At 34.6% G+C, this 15,458-nt stretch overlaps 1 protein-coding gene and 1 long non-coding RNA gene across 4 annotated transcripts in view; one reads left to right on the top strand and one right to left on the bottom strand.

Moving 5' to 3' along the window:
• LOC149795145 (testis-expressed protein 36-like) overlaps positions 1 to 15,458 on the bottom strand; it is a 65,924-nt gene that overhangs the window by 25,055 nt on the left and 25,411 nt on the right. The window contains exons 1-2 of one of the 3 annotated variants that reach the window (XM_089964865.1): positions 13,833 to 13,988; positions 13,239 to 13,319 (exon numbers count right to left, since the gene is read on the bottom strand). In XM_089964865.1, coding sequence (XP_089820991.1) covers positions 13,239 to 13,319; positions 13,833 to 13,877 — 126 coding nt within the window. In that variant the 5' untranslated portion in view covers positions 13,878 to 13,988. Of the gene's footprint in view, positions 1 to 11,535; positions 12,033 to 13,238; positions 13,320 to 13,832; positions 13,989 to 15,458 lie in introns of those variants that run through there. The other 2 variants (XM_089964866.1, XM_089964864.1) reach the window with 2 other exon arrangements.
• On the top strand, positions 54 to 4,558 carry LOC149795146 (uncharacterized). The gene is made up of 3 exons (XR_016422267.1): positions 54 to 529; positions 3,320 to 3,647; positions 4,371 to 4,558. It is a non-coding gene; the product is annotated as an uncharacterized LOC149795146 (long non-coding RNA).

Below are 15,458 nucleotides of genomic sequence, written 5' to 3' on the forward strand. Positions count from 1 at the left end.
TATAATCACATATCAATAATTCAATCAATTCATTACCTCTATTTCATTTGCAAGTAGTCCATATGCTAAAGTTGTGATACAATTAATGTTTACAAGTAAATCAAACATTATGCAGTCTAATTAGTACAATAAATTGTTGTTCATGATTTTTGATAGGGTTTCTTGCATTCAAGTTTTCACCTAAAAGCAAATAGTTATTTTTTGGCCATTATTTTGTTTTCCTTTTTTACTAATAATATATCCAGTTTATTGTTGTTTTAGGTTTAGATGAGCAATCAGCAGCCTGCAGCGGAAGGCTGCCGATACCCTGTCTTCAGCTACCACAGTCCTATGTGCAGCAAGTACCACAGGTGGCTCAACATCAAGACATATTTCAGAGATTAACGAAAATTTACACAATATATTTGCTCCATACAGCCATCCCAGAACTGCTGGAAGGTTCCCCAATCCAAGATGGGGAAACAGTAAAGGCAGGGCCATGGAACCCATGTCATATTGGACCCACAGCTTGTTAGCAAGCACATCTGAGGTATAAAGAAAAACTCAGCTTTCTTTTAAATCATAGATTTTTTCACTTTGAACAAACTCCTTTTGTTTACATGGAAACACAAATTCTGAATGTCCCTTAATATTTTTGGCAACAGTTCATAGCAGCTCTGTATGACACTTAAATAGGTATAATTATCCAGTGTGTGTGCGTGCACATATGTGTGATTTGGATTTTTAACATAGCTTTAAATTATTTTCAGTCATATCACTATGATGTCTGCAGTGTGGCAGTTTATAGTGATGTCTAATACTGGGGTGTCATGCTGCAGACATGAAGCAAGATGTCCCACCCAGTCACATTATCCTTACACCAGGATGACCAGTCCTAACAGTATCCTCTTAATGCTGAGCACCTACTGAAGCAGTTGTTAGTAAAAAAACAAATTAGGTTTTTGGTATGACTCATCCAGGGTTCGAACCTGTGACATACTGCATCAGAGGCAGACATTCTAACCAGTTAGGCCACTGGAGCAGTCCCATCCAGTTTGGTTTGGTCTTTATCCGCACAGCAACACAGTTTCGTTATTTAATGAAAAGGCAATTGGAGTAAAGTGCCTTACCCAAGGACACACCACAGTAGCTGACTTAGGCTGGTCCATTGGGAGGATTCTAACCTAAACCCTTTCGGTCATGAGTTCTGCATGCTAACCAATGAGCCATTGTTGGTACATCCAATTTTGGGTGATGCAGATACCAGGAAGAATATAGCATGAGAATATCTTAATGTTGTGACCTATGTTCTATCTCCGACTCATTAAGTTTGTCTCTCACAGACCTGCCAACCCTGATGAGTCCATCTCAGAAAGGCAGTTGATTTTTTTGCCACAAGTTTGACTAGTTTTCAGTAAGGTATAACAAAATATTAATAACTGCTATTGCAAAGCTGGAAAATGTCATCAGTTCGACATATCGACAATGAACATTATATTCAACTGAAAAGTTTGTAAAGTGGGCGTAGACTTTATTTACCACCAGTACAGTTGCACAAACTCTAGTTCCAAACCCTATGCAGCTCATTGGCTTTTTGCTGTCTCTCAACTTTACATCATTCTTGGAAATTCTTTTCATTTCACATGACGACGGCAATGATACCTCCTGCCACAAGACATACTCAAAAGATGTCCAGTATACATAATTGTGTACTTTTCAGCTTTTATACACAAGAATATGAATACTCCTTTTTATTCTTCTGTGTTGATTAACACTTTTCCTGAAGCATATTTTACCTTTTGTCTTCAACATGCATCACTATCTGGATGCCATTTTTAAAAATTATACAATCTACAGTTTGATCATGCAGACGCTTCGCATGAACAAATAGTTGCAGTTTAAAGCATCTTGGGTGCTGCTGTAAAGTTAGTCTGGTTTCCTGACTAATTACACTAATTCTAAGATGAATCACTGCTACCACAAAGGGAAAAAAAAATACATCTTACTTATTGGTTTATTCAGTAGGCATGGAGGGAGAGTAACTAGAATAGTGTAAACAACAGCCAATTCCTTTTTAAAAATGTACCCAGATAAAATAGTTTGCTGAAATTTCAAAGGAAACAGATTACCTTTGAAGCACCAACTGTTATGAAAACGTGCTCAGCAAATGGAAAAAATACCATCTCAATTATTTGATGTTGCCACCACAATAAGAAATGGGGCATTTGTTTGGTTCTCAAAAGCTATCCTTTAGTGGTGACTTCAATAGCGCATGCACCCTTCATCAAAGAAAGCCGACTACAGTCTTTCAATATTAGCAAAAACTTTTCTTCAAATGAAGTCAGTACCAAGCTTAAATAAAAGTGATTGAATCTGATGGATTTTTGCATTTTCCAAAGTGACTGGAACACGTTAACTGTGCTGTAAAAGTTTCCTTTTTGTAGGGAAAAAGTTTATGCCAACAGTGGCTTAAAACGCAAACTAACTTTTACCGACTTGGAACGTACTTTAGAGTAAATGTGCTTCATCATTCGTTACATGATTGTGCTATGTTTTTCCACTGAATTCAGACCAATATGACCTGTTACAAAATTAATGAATATTTTAAAGCTGTGTGTGCATATTTTCGATGGAATCACATGTATTGTGGATTCAATGTATATGATGATGTTCACACGGTCTTGATACTATTCATGCTATACATTAGACATTTATATATAAACGGGATTCACGTATATGTACCAATTCATGGTTCTCTAAATAAACTATTATATTATGTCTTCTGTTTTCACCACAGGTGTATTTCTCATTTAATATTTATCAATTGAAGATGGTAACTGTGCCGACGAAGCACGTATTTTACCGCCCGCATTTTTTACCCCCCCCCCCTTTTCTTTTTTTGAGGGTGGTACATTTTCTTCAGCTAACTGACTTGGTTACATATAACGCAGTCGGGTTTTATGGCTCCCAACTACCGTGTTATAGCAACATTACTGTAGTAGCAACTTTAAGTGAAAATATAGAGAATATTTTTGGACACACCAAGATGTATTGTGACTGTAAACACAGAAATGTGCATATTGCCATGCCTGTATTATTTCTGTGGTAGAAGCTTAATATGGTGAAACTTGTAATATTGTCATGACATTGTCAGAAGGTGGTTTCAGTACCACAGTCACATCATAAGTTTCATTTGTAATGGAATGATAGACAGGACAGATTTACTGTTCTCATCTTTGCTGCTGATGCCACATTGGACTTCATTTTGGGTGGTAGTGAGGGTCTGGTATTTTATGTGCTTTCACAAACACTAACAGATTATTTTCCATCTTTTCTTCAGGACAATGTTCCCAGCAGAGATGAACAAAAGCGCCTTTATGATGCTGGTCTAGGAGATAAAAAGATAAATTTTTAAGGACAGTGACCCCGCATATTACAGGACCAAACTTGAAGAAAGCTTTCCCAGATTAAAATCTGGAGGGGGATTTGAATTACCGAGGTCAGGCATTAGCAGCCGTGTGTTCTTAGAAAGGATTCAGATGACACATGGTGGATACACCAGTGTTTACCTGGAGGACGAAAGCAACTTGGGGCAAGCTGTGTGCTATATATGACCCATTCAAAGAGACCTTGATTTATCAGTGTTGACAAATTGCCAGGAAGCACAGGTTTGTTGTTTATATTTAAAAATGCATAACACTGCAGTGCATTAACATTGCTCTCAAATTTCCTTCATACAGTTTTAACTACCTCACCTGTACAACTGCAGCAAGGTAGTCACATCCAATGGCAATAGCATTGTCAACAGTATTAAAATTTTGTCATAGTTTTTAAATTATGTTATCAATATCATTTACTGCATTCAGACAAAACTTTGGTATAATATTTCTTTCATATCCAAAACTTGTACACTGATATGCTTAAGCAGATATGTAGTTGTATCATTATGAATAGTGTTCTTGTTTTTGAAAGATGTGTATCTTTTACATCAGTAGTTGTATTATACTGCAACTTTGACTGTTACTGTAAATACAGATTTCATCATGTATTATCAAAACTGAAAACTATAATACTAGAAATAGCTCATATTATTAATTTCTTAAATTGGGGGGAGGGTTCATTAACAGTAACATCTAAAAATCATGTGATGAAATCAGTATTGTTTAGTTAAATATGTACATGTAAGTTTGTCATGTGTATTTTGTGCATTTGCTGTGAATTCTCTTCTTTCATGCTGTTAAATAAGTTTTGATTGTTTCAAAAACACCAGAACACATTCACAGATTTGAGTATTCATAAAAATGTCCATTTTTTTAAAAGCACACAAATTAATATCTGTAAAAGTGAATTTATGGTAATTGTTCTTAAACTTTCTTATTTTTCATTTGCAGGTAGATGCACAGAAAGAAGAATATTTGACATGTGGGCAGATGATTGTTGTTGGAATGCTCAAAGAACATGTATCATCGTACACAATAATGCTTTATTTTACATCAAACTCAAATATGCATCTGATATTATAGTAGTTAAAACTAAATGTTGTATGAATTACACAGAATAAAGCAATATATTACTTCTATTCACGTAGAGTTCATCTTCAGTCCTTATTATCTTTTTCCCTGACATCAAATATCATTGCTGTATTCTTGTAGTATTATCTCAACCTCCACAACCTCTACTTTTCATTTTTTGTTTAATGAAAATGAGGGGACTGATCACTGAATACAACAACCAGAGAAAGAAATATACTAATAATACACTTCAGAATGTTGCAAAGACAACGTCAAAGACAAACATTCCTTTTCAGTTGTGGAACAATTTCTCTGATGATTGTTCACTTTTTTTAATAGCCGTACTTGATGATCTACATTTTTATCTTCTTGGATCAGTACTCCTCCAACCCCAACATCACTTGCATCAACAGACTTTTTAAATAATTGAAATTTGATGCTGAAAGAACTCGTGCACTTTTAAGCATTGCTTTTAATTTTTCAAAACAAATTCCAGTCAAATGAAACTTAAATTTCTTAACAAACTTGACCTAGGCTCGTCAATTATGGAAAAACATAGCAAAATTTCTGACAGTAACCATCCATACCCAAAAATCGCATAAGTTTCTTTTAATGGGCACTGGGAACTATGATGACCTTGACCATAACTTCTATATATTTAACTTAACCTTGTCCCACAATATGTCCTAAAAATGTGAAATAAACCTGGCAAAACTCACTGTACATAAATTGTCAGATTTGCTTCACAGAGTTAATAAAACAAAATTCAGAATGGTTTCCAAGTGATCTTCCTAGGCTTTGTAGATAATGACATCATCGATGTGTGCATTCTAATTATCTAGAACAGATATTAACCTTCATGAAACACTGGAATGTTGCCAGATATTTTTTTTGTTCCAAAGGACAGCACTTCATACTTTGGAAATGAATCTGTTTTAGTGACAGTGTTGACTTTTGTTTAGTCAGTACACATGTGGAAAGTACATTATCTGGTTTAGGCACAAGAATACATGGTGACCTGCAATTACTTTTACTTGATTCTATGATCTCTGTAATCATTCTCCAGTAAAAGTGACTTTCCTTTTTCAAATATTCCTACTTGAGAGGATTCATCTATAGGACTGTTGCTTCACGGATGTAGAATCTACACAACATCAGTGTCCTGATAGAGTATACATCGCGATAGACTTTATTTATTCGTGTTCGAACATCAGGAAACACATGTTTATAATCATGTAATAATTGTTCTAGTTCACTCCTTTCCTATTATTCTAGATATAAAGTTTTTGGTCCAGATTGTTTAATGTGTCTGAATTCCAAATTTTGGTTAAACTAAAGTTACTAGACATATTGCATTCCATCATGGCATCGTTTACATTCTCACTGTATAGGATAAATACAACTAAACTGACTGAATCATTAACTGTTCTATCTCTATCAAAATACTCCTTTAACATACCAAACAGATGTTTATGTTTCTGCCTCCCAGGGCTCTAATGATATAAATTAAGTCTACATTCTTTTCAAAAATATAACAGGGTTCCTGCAATCTTTAAAAAAATATAATTCCATGACTTTTCCACAATTTTACAAGACCAATTTAAAGAGTACCTTTTATGCAAACTTACGACCTCTAATACTGACCTAACATGTAAATTTAACACAAAAACATTTTACAGTTGGCTTTGGACATACTTCATCCAATCAGATAGATCAATCTCTTTTAAATGCCATGAGTACAATTATTTTGAATGTTGGTAAAATCCCTGGATGTAGTGTAACTTAAGTTTATGGAGACCTACTCTAACAAAATCCATTGAAGAAGTTAGGTTGGTAAAACTTTTGTGTCTGCAAATAACTGTGACTGGATAATGCAAAATAACCAAATTCCATGACTTTTCCAAAACTCTGAATGACATAAAAATTTCAAAACTTTTCAAGGCCCTTTAAGTGCTTTTCTGTAATTTACAAACTTTCCAGGATTTTCGTGACTGCAGGAACCCTGGTGTAAGGACCATAATACTTAGCCTGAAGATGATATTGAGGTATTGGTAAGACAGCCAGAACTTTAACACCAGGCTTAAAGTTCCCTGTGTAATTTTGTCACACCTAAATTTCATTTTTCATTGAGTACAGTGAAAATTAGTTCTTGCTACTTAACAAGTGTTTAATAACTTAAATTTGAAATAAGAAAGATAGTCAAAAAGATTAATCTTGGAATCTTCATTTGAAAGAAGTTTCTATTTTAATAACTGGTCCACGGACAGTATGTCCAAATACTAGTTCAAAAGACCTAAAACCCAATGATTCTTGAACTGAATGACTAGCAGCAAATAACAGAAAATGAAGACCATCATCCCAATCCCTTTCTTTATTAAAGTAATATGACTGAGTACCGTTCTTCAAAATTTGATGAAATCGTTCCATATCCCTTTGACTTTCTGATAGGCAGAAAAATTAAACTTTTGGATGTCTAATTCATGCATAAGTTGTTGGAAATATCCAAACATCAAATCTGACCCTTGATCAGATTGGACAGATTGGGGAGGCAAACAAATGTTAACAAAATTCTCCAAACTTTTAGAATAGTTTTTGCTTTATCATTCTTTAAAGGAATAGCCTTTGGAAATCTTGTGGATGCACCCATTATGGTGAACAAGTATTGGTTGCCTGACTTGATATCAGGTAAGAAATCGACAGTTTACCATTTTTCTGCTATATGGTTCGTCAAATGGTCAAATGCAGGAATAGGTTGCAGATGTGCCTTAGATATCTTCTGATTGGGGCCTCCTACCATTTAACAAGTGTGACAAGATCAATGGCATTTATAAACATCACTTTAAATTTTCAGCCAATAAAATGGTTCAAGTTCTTGTGGCAAGTCTTATTGACAATGACAGCTTAGGAGTTTCATGGTCTCGACTATGAATTTCCTGTCTATCTGACTTTGGAACAACAATTTGATTGCTCAATGACCACTCATCACCAGCATATACATCTCCATTTTCTCATAATGACCCCATTTTTCACAAAGTAATGAACTGGTATGTGTGTGGCTTCAATTTCTGAGACCCAGTCTTTTATCTTATCTGACGAATAGTACTTGGGGTCTATAACTTAGATTAAATGTATTTCATGCTTATAAAGTAACTGTTACTTTCTTCTAAGACCACTTACAACTGTAGTCAGAAACTGGTTAGTGGTTTTTATTATTCTGTGAAGAAATTTGCTTATGACTGTCTTCTGAGTGATTAAGTCATTTAAATTATGGAATTTACTTTATTCATTGTTCCAAGGCAGATATATGGATGCATAAGATTTCAAGTGACACAAAATTTAGTTTCCAGTTTGAAATCTGAGGAAAAAAGCATCTCATAACTGAAAATGTTCTTTATGTTTAGATACAGAAAATAGATCCATATTCTTAGAATTTATATTCTTATATAATGAGGCTATTGCAACTTTGTATCATTGATTATATAAACTTTGGATAGATTACAAGGGATGTATACACATGCTGAACCATATTCTTGTAAGTTATTTGGTGCAAGTTTAGTTCAAGGTTTTCATCCAGCCCAAATTCTTTTTCTCTCTCACTCCAAATTTCTGCACATTATGTTCCTTATGCATGAGGGGAGGGGGAAACAAAAAGAAAGGATTGCGATGAAATTGTGTACCATGTTAAATTCATTTGGAAAATGGGGATTATTATTACTTTTTGTTGTTATTGTCATACGTCATTAATGATTAATGAGTGGAAATTCATATTTGATCTATCAGAAAAGAACTGACAGTGCACAGTTCCAAGAATGTATGTATATGCGTATTATTGCACCATGGGTGGATCACAATTTGGTATACCAATAGTATTGGTATATCAAAATTGTTTTATGCCAATACTTTAAAAGCCATTATATATATATATATATATATATATATATATATATATATATATATATATAATTGGGCAAAATATATTTAACATTTTCCTTTCAATTAAAAAAATACGAATAATATCGGAAAACTAAAACACATGCGTCCAAAATCCGAAAATAAACGTCTAAAAAAATTTAGGCCATATAATTCTCAATATATTTATTTTGAGAACAATCGGAAAGATGACTCAGCAAATTGTAGTTCATGCAGGTGTGACAAGATGTAATATCGTTTAAATTTTATTTGTATTCGGCTATACCCTATGATACCGGTTGCGGTAAATTACACAGAACTTTTACAAAATGTCCCAATCAAAGTGGGTGTGAAGGGTCAGCGAATATAGAACATTGTATAGATACATCTAATTGTATACAATTAGATCAGTTTACTTTGTTCTATGCTTCTTACAGGCCACCTCCATTCTGAGTGTTAATACTCTGGGAAACCAGCTGACTGTAATATGCCATTACCCGCAGTAAAATAACTCGAATGATATTTTAAATTTGACGCCAAACAATACCGTAAAATGGTATAATCTCATGTCGCTAGAGTCAGGGAGTAGTCGTTTTGAAAGAAATTAACATTTCGCAGCGCCATCTGTTGTCATAATGAGGCATTATTTCATGCCAACTTCCTTGACGCTAACTTGCAACATGCCTGATGCCTCATTATAATCACGATTTTACAAGATACGTTTTTTCATAAAGCATGGACTATATGAGAACAGTTTGAAGTTATGGTGTTGCGAGGCAAAATTTGTAAAATGCAGAACAAAATCAACAGCTGGAACGATGTAATTTGCGATTTAGCAAGTTTATAAATAGAATATTAAGAACTTGCAATAACTGATATAGCATTTGCCATTCGACAAACTACGGAATGAATTCAGCGTTTGGCAAAAAGCGAGATACAATGACGCAGAAGGAAAGTAGATCTAAGCACTTGCAACTAGCCCTTTACAGTTTGCATCAATGAAGAATACAATATACATGGATGGAATTACGAATGTAGCACTTGCAAGCAGCCATTTACAATAATGCAGAAGGAAAGTAGCATTTGCCAACTGCCACGTACAGTTTGCACCAATGAAGAATACAATATGCATAGATAGAATTAAGAAAGTAGCACTTGCGAGCAGTCATTTACAATAATGCATCAAGGAAAAATAGAAAATACAAGCATAGAATTATGGCGGTAATCCCGCTCCATAGACTCCAGCGTGCTGGGAAAGTTTTAGTGGTGGCTGAACACAGGCACATACCATCTTTAATGACCACTTGCCTCCACAATATAGGTATCTCATGCAAACCTTTTTGAAGATATTATGACATAGTTCGACAAAAAGTTGAGTTTGGCCATACGGCTGTGTTCAACCGGTAAGACAAACAAAATATTTAGAGAAACTCACACTGTCTTATAAAAATAGAAGCTTAGAAATAAAGGTGACTGTTTCTGCTGACCATGTTTTAGTATCTGAAATAAAGGTGAATGTTTCGCCTGACCATGTATATCATATTTAGCACCTGAAATAAAGGTCAATGTTTCGCCTGACCATGTATATCATATTTAGCGCCTAAAATAAAGGTGAATGTCTCTCCTGATCATGTATATCGTATTTAGCACCTGAAATAAAGGTGACTGTTCCGGATGACCATGTATATCCTATTTAGCACCTGAAATATAGGCGACTGTTTCGCCTGATCATGTATATCATATTAGCACCTGAAATATGGGCGACTGTTTCGCCTGACCATTTATATCATATTAGCACCTGAAATATAGGCGACTGTTTCGCCTGACCATGTATATTATATTAGCACCTGAAATATAGGCGACTGTTTCGCCTGACCATGTATATCATATTTAGCACCTGAAATAAAGGCAAATCACTTAAGCCACCTTTGTTGCTGGCAGTGGCATGCCTCCTACCTTTCTGCACATCAAAGGCGTGTCTATGTCATTATGACTAATGAAAATTACTTCTTAACTTTCTCAACTAGCGAAGTCCAATATCAAATCATATTTAATGTGTGGAGATATCTGACAGATAGTAGAGACCAATGTATTAATCAATTTTTGACGGTTGGAACAGTCTTCCATTGAAACATGTTTGTCACATGGTATTTACATACAGTTACTAGATTATGGCAGATTCTCTTTTAATGCGTAGTTCGTGTTTTGTTCTGTCTGTGTTGTGATAAATGCATGTGTTTTTTTTTTTGGTCCCAGTCTACTTTGTCATTGAGTTTGGCACGGTGTTACCGCAGATACCGTTAAGGGGCGCACATGAATGGGAAAGAAACTAATATTACACTTATTGATATGTTTATGGTTATAAAGAGAGCTGGACATTACGGTCTTGACTTTTAAGTTTCTTTTTCCTTTCATTTCTGACTCATTGCTTATCGATCGATCGATCAAGAGAGAGAGAGAGAGAATCTAATGAATTACCAAACCATTTATAAAACATTTTACCGTATACAAAAGGCACGAGAAACATATACAGCCAGGCAGTCAAATAACTGAACAAATATACTGAACTTCGACTAGAACCACAATAAATACATGCATGTTGTCATTAGTTGTCAGTATGTAACTAGGTCTCTTACACATTTGACTGGTCTAATCACGACAGTTATGTATGAATAGATACCGTATGAGCAGCGGTAACCTTGATATGTGCGAAAGCTGATAAGGACATTATTTTGACTTGAGCAAAAAATGTCCACTTCAACGTCTGATAAAGAGACCATTAAAGAAGCCATAATTGCAGAGATAGCGTGTTAATGGGTCGAATTTGCGATTTCTCTTCTAAAATTAAGTTCCTATGTTTCGTACAGCATTTAAATCCATGTAAACAGGACTCGTCATGCTACCATTGTCAGTACCCGTACAAGCAGGACACTACAAAGGTGGGTTAAACTACCATTGTCAGCAAATAAAGACGGACTGGAGTCTCGCATGTGCGACTTTGAAAAGGAAAACAAAATCTCCTCTAATTTTTTTGTTTTAAAAAATTTGATCTGATATGCCATTTCACAAAACGTGTTTTATCTAGGATACCGGTACATAATACAAAATAAAAAGAAAACACATTAAAAGTGGGGTTTAGTCAGTAATGAACTTGTAATAATTATTTAATTATAAAGAATAAGTGTAATTACATAACACCATTCTCGTGAATTAATGATTTCTATGTTAATACAACTGAAACATGTAAACTTTACAGCACTTTAGGTCAGAACGTTGAATCTCCCCTCCCCTTCCCACCATTCCAGGTCACAGTGAATCACACGTGTCATTCTCCATTGTCGACATAAAGATAATAATCTTAATTATTGTAAATATACACTTCGAACACATTTTAATCACCATCTGACAGCGCTATTCCTAGGCTTGTATAGCTTAAACGAACGCACATAATGAATAATCTGTCCATCACGCACACAAAAGAAACCGTTACTCCCCATTATCAACGTGACATAGCCATGTTCGTAATTGCTGTGTACTTAATGGCTGTGTATTGTGACGCCAATAAAAAAAATCGCAGGATGCAACAAGTCCGAGCAAGGCATCCGTTTCTCCGTGTCATTCCTGGTCTTTGAACTAAAAAAATAAACGTATTTATTCGTGCAACACATCTGGCTCAATACTGTTCGTAGGACTTAAGATTTTAAGTAATATTTTAACAAAACAGCTCAGATACGGTGTTACCGGTGCATTATGTAGTGTCAGACCTGGGTCTACGCTGTTCGCAGTTATATGTGTGTATTTTACTCAGTTAACTACTGTGTCGTGTACATCTAATCATGTGTAAACACACGGTGAACTAAAGCTGTTCTATTTCTGACAATATCATCACTGTAATTCTAATAAAACCTTTTAATGTCTTCATTTCTCTCTTATTAATGTTTCCATATCATCTTCTCTCTCTCTCTCTCTCTCTCTCTCTCTCTCTCTCTCAATGAACATTTACATCTAAGCCCATGGCACCTGGTCAATGAAAGTTAAAGTTCTTGAGTATAACACACACAAACGCACACACACCATACACGCAAACACAAACACAAATACGCATGCACATGACTAATGAGCAGGGACGGATTAAGCTAGTGCTGGGCCTGTAGTGTATGTTATAAAACATATAAATATTAAAAACATACAGTTTTAACTTGCATAGTAAAGTAATTGTATTGTTTCATTTGCTTCACAGCCAGATAATACGACAAATATGTCTGATATTTCAGTAATAGTATTATTTACATGTAGGCAATTGATAGCTTGAAAGCATTTAGTGCGGGGCCCTTGAAAGTGTGGGGCACTGCTAATGAGTGCTGTAAAGGAGACAAAGTACTGACTTTTTAAATGAAAAGTAAAAAATTATCATCTGCAATTCGTTGTTCCCATTAAATGAGTTAAATATTTTATATCAAACAAAATGACAGATGAACAGACGTACAGAGAAATAATGAATTAAATTACGACAGAAAGAAGTGGCGGCAATGACAAACGGATACGAGACAAACAATAGATATGACACAAAGAGTGACCAAGAAAGAAACAAAGAAACATAGATACAAGAAAACTGTATACTGGAAAAGACGGAGTAAACAACACAGAAAAAGACGATAATCCGAAAGACATGATGGTGGACAGAAACAAGATAGACGGATATTAACTTATAGATGCACGTAGACAACAACCGCAAAATAAACACACATAAACGGGGATTTTAAAAAAATAAAGACTTAGACAAAATGCAAACTGAATCAGGTCACGTTTCCATTAAAAAAGAACTTAAATTTGACTTACATCTCCAAAATAAACTCCATGGGTCTGGAACGAGTGCCGATTGTCATGTTCTGAGAATTTGTTGGAGCTTTTGTAATTTATCTGTAAAAGAGGAAAAACATAAATTACGCAACATGTATCGACAGTTTAAAACTTAGAGGAATTGAAACAAGATATTTACTGAACGTAGGTGTCATTGCACAAGTTGGTCTCCTATAATTTAAAGCAAGCTGAGAACGAATGATTATCATGCTAACGCTACGTTCTCATCCACGATATATGTTCAACAATTACTGAAGACGTATTTTAGGATAGTTATTTGTTTAATAGCTATACATACTATTTTGTTGGTATTAATTTCAACGCTGCCGATTTACTGAATTATTCACGTATTTGTTTTTCTACCTATTGACATGTCCATCTATGTATATATTTACCTGTATTTTTCTCAGTCTTATCTTTCTATGTTCCAAAACCTAGCAATAACAGATTAAAGCATGCCATATATAACAATTCTCACGACAATCTACCAGAATTATATATATATATATATATATATATATATATATATATATATATATATATATATATATATATATATATATTCCAACTTACTGGGTGCTTTCCAGATACAGGCCTGTGTAACCAGAAGTAAGACATATTTTATGTTGAGCAAAAATCCGAATAGTGTATCCGTGTCCTACATGAAATTAAATGTCACACCTTAACACGTTGACAATATTCAATACCACTACATCTTTGTATACACCCGATAGAGGCCAGGGTTTGTGTTTTATACCTAACGGCTTTTGATAAGACAATATTATTTATTATAGTCTTTCATCGGTTTACCGTATACTTTAGCAAACTAGTCTTTATTTTATTAGTGTTATAGTTTGCCGTCTCTTATTAATGTTTTCGAGAGAAAAAAATGTTTTCATATAAAAACCTGTAATTGTCATAATCTGTAACTTCTGTTTCATTTTTTACCCGAAATTTAGGGACATGTAATCTAGAAACTGAATCACTAGCTAAATGAACTGTGTGTTTATATATTATTGCTATTTCGCTGATTACTAATGCATGCAGTAAACTTGCAGAATTCGCTAATATTTCATATTAATTATTTTTATCGGTTAACAACCCAAGTTTGCTTAGTGGTTACCGTGCCAGAAGAGCGACCTAAAAAGTTCGGGTTTGAAATCTCCTATTGAATCTGCCTGGATGTTACTATGGTGTGTCCTTGGGCAAGGCACATTACTCCAAAGGCTCTAAATAAACTGTTGCTGTCTCTGTGCCATAAAACACAAAATGAAATAAAACTTGAGCTCAGACTTTTTGAATGATCTTTTTCTTCTTTTTAGTTTAGGTTTTAAGTGGTTTCACTTAAAGTTCAACACCAACTGCAGTTAGTCAATGAATTAGTTTTAAAGTGACTATCCCAAGTAATTTTGATCTTCAAAAAAAACCTGTGACACGCAATTCATGAATCACCTTTTGTTTCCCGTAATGAATTGGTTCTGTCAAGCTTTGACAACGTGGAGCTCGCTTTCCTATTCTTTGTTAACATTAAACCAGGGAGCCATACATTTTTGAAATCACAAAGCAAAATAAAATGCGACCCGTGTGAAATGGAATTCCTGAAAACGCTCAAATTCGTTTCATGTGAACATTCTAATATCTTTCATAAAGAATACTGCCGAGAGAAAAGTTTCCAAAGAAAGTATATAGGTCATACCGAATCCGAAAAATGTACCTGACCATTTTGGAAAGATTCTAGAGACTTTGTATTTTATATACCTACTATGGGTGGACTACTGTGGAATCGACAGACTGACGGAGGTACCCGGTACAAAATACTTGAGTTCCACACAAGATCTGAACACCTGTTAGATAAAATCAATAGAAAGGCCCTTCAGAAAATAAACATTTTTACCTCTCTCTCTCTTCCATACGTTGATTTGATTTTCCCAATGTTGCACAGGATGTTGAATCTACAGTCCATTTTTAACAGAAAATCGAAACAGTTGAAACTAATTACCAAGATCATTCATTCAAAATTTCGTTGACGTATCTTACATTTTCCACCAAAAGTTTATAAATTTGGGAGTGACCATTGTGCAACTGAAAATCCAGGAAACCGGCATTTTGTTCTTTTGGTACACAAATGGTGAAAGCGCTGATAAATCTTGTAAGATTTCTCAAGTGAAATGTGTCTGTAATATCGATTTTTATTTAATT

Source organism: Sinohyriopsis cumingii, chromosome 7, assembly GCF_028554795.1.
Source record: "Sinohyriopsis cumingii isolate HCF-2022 chromosome 7, ASM2855479v2, whole genome shotgun sequence".
Lineage (NCBI taxonomy): Eukaryota > Metazoa > Mollusca > Bivalvia > Unionida > Unionidae > Sinohyriopsis > Sinohyriopsis cumingii.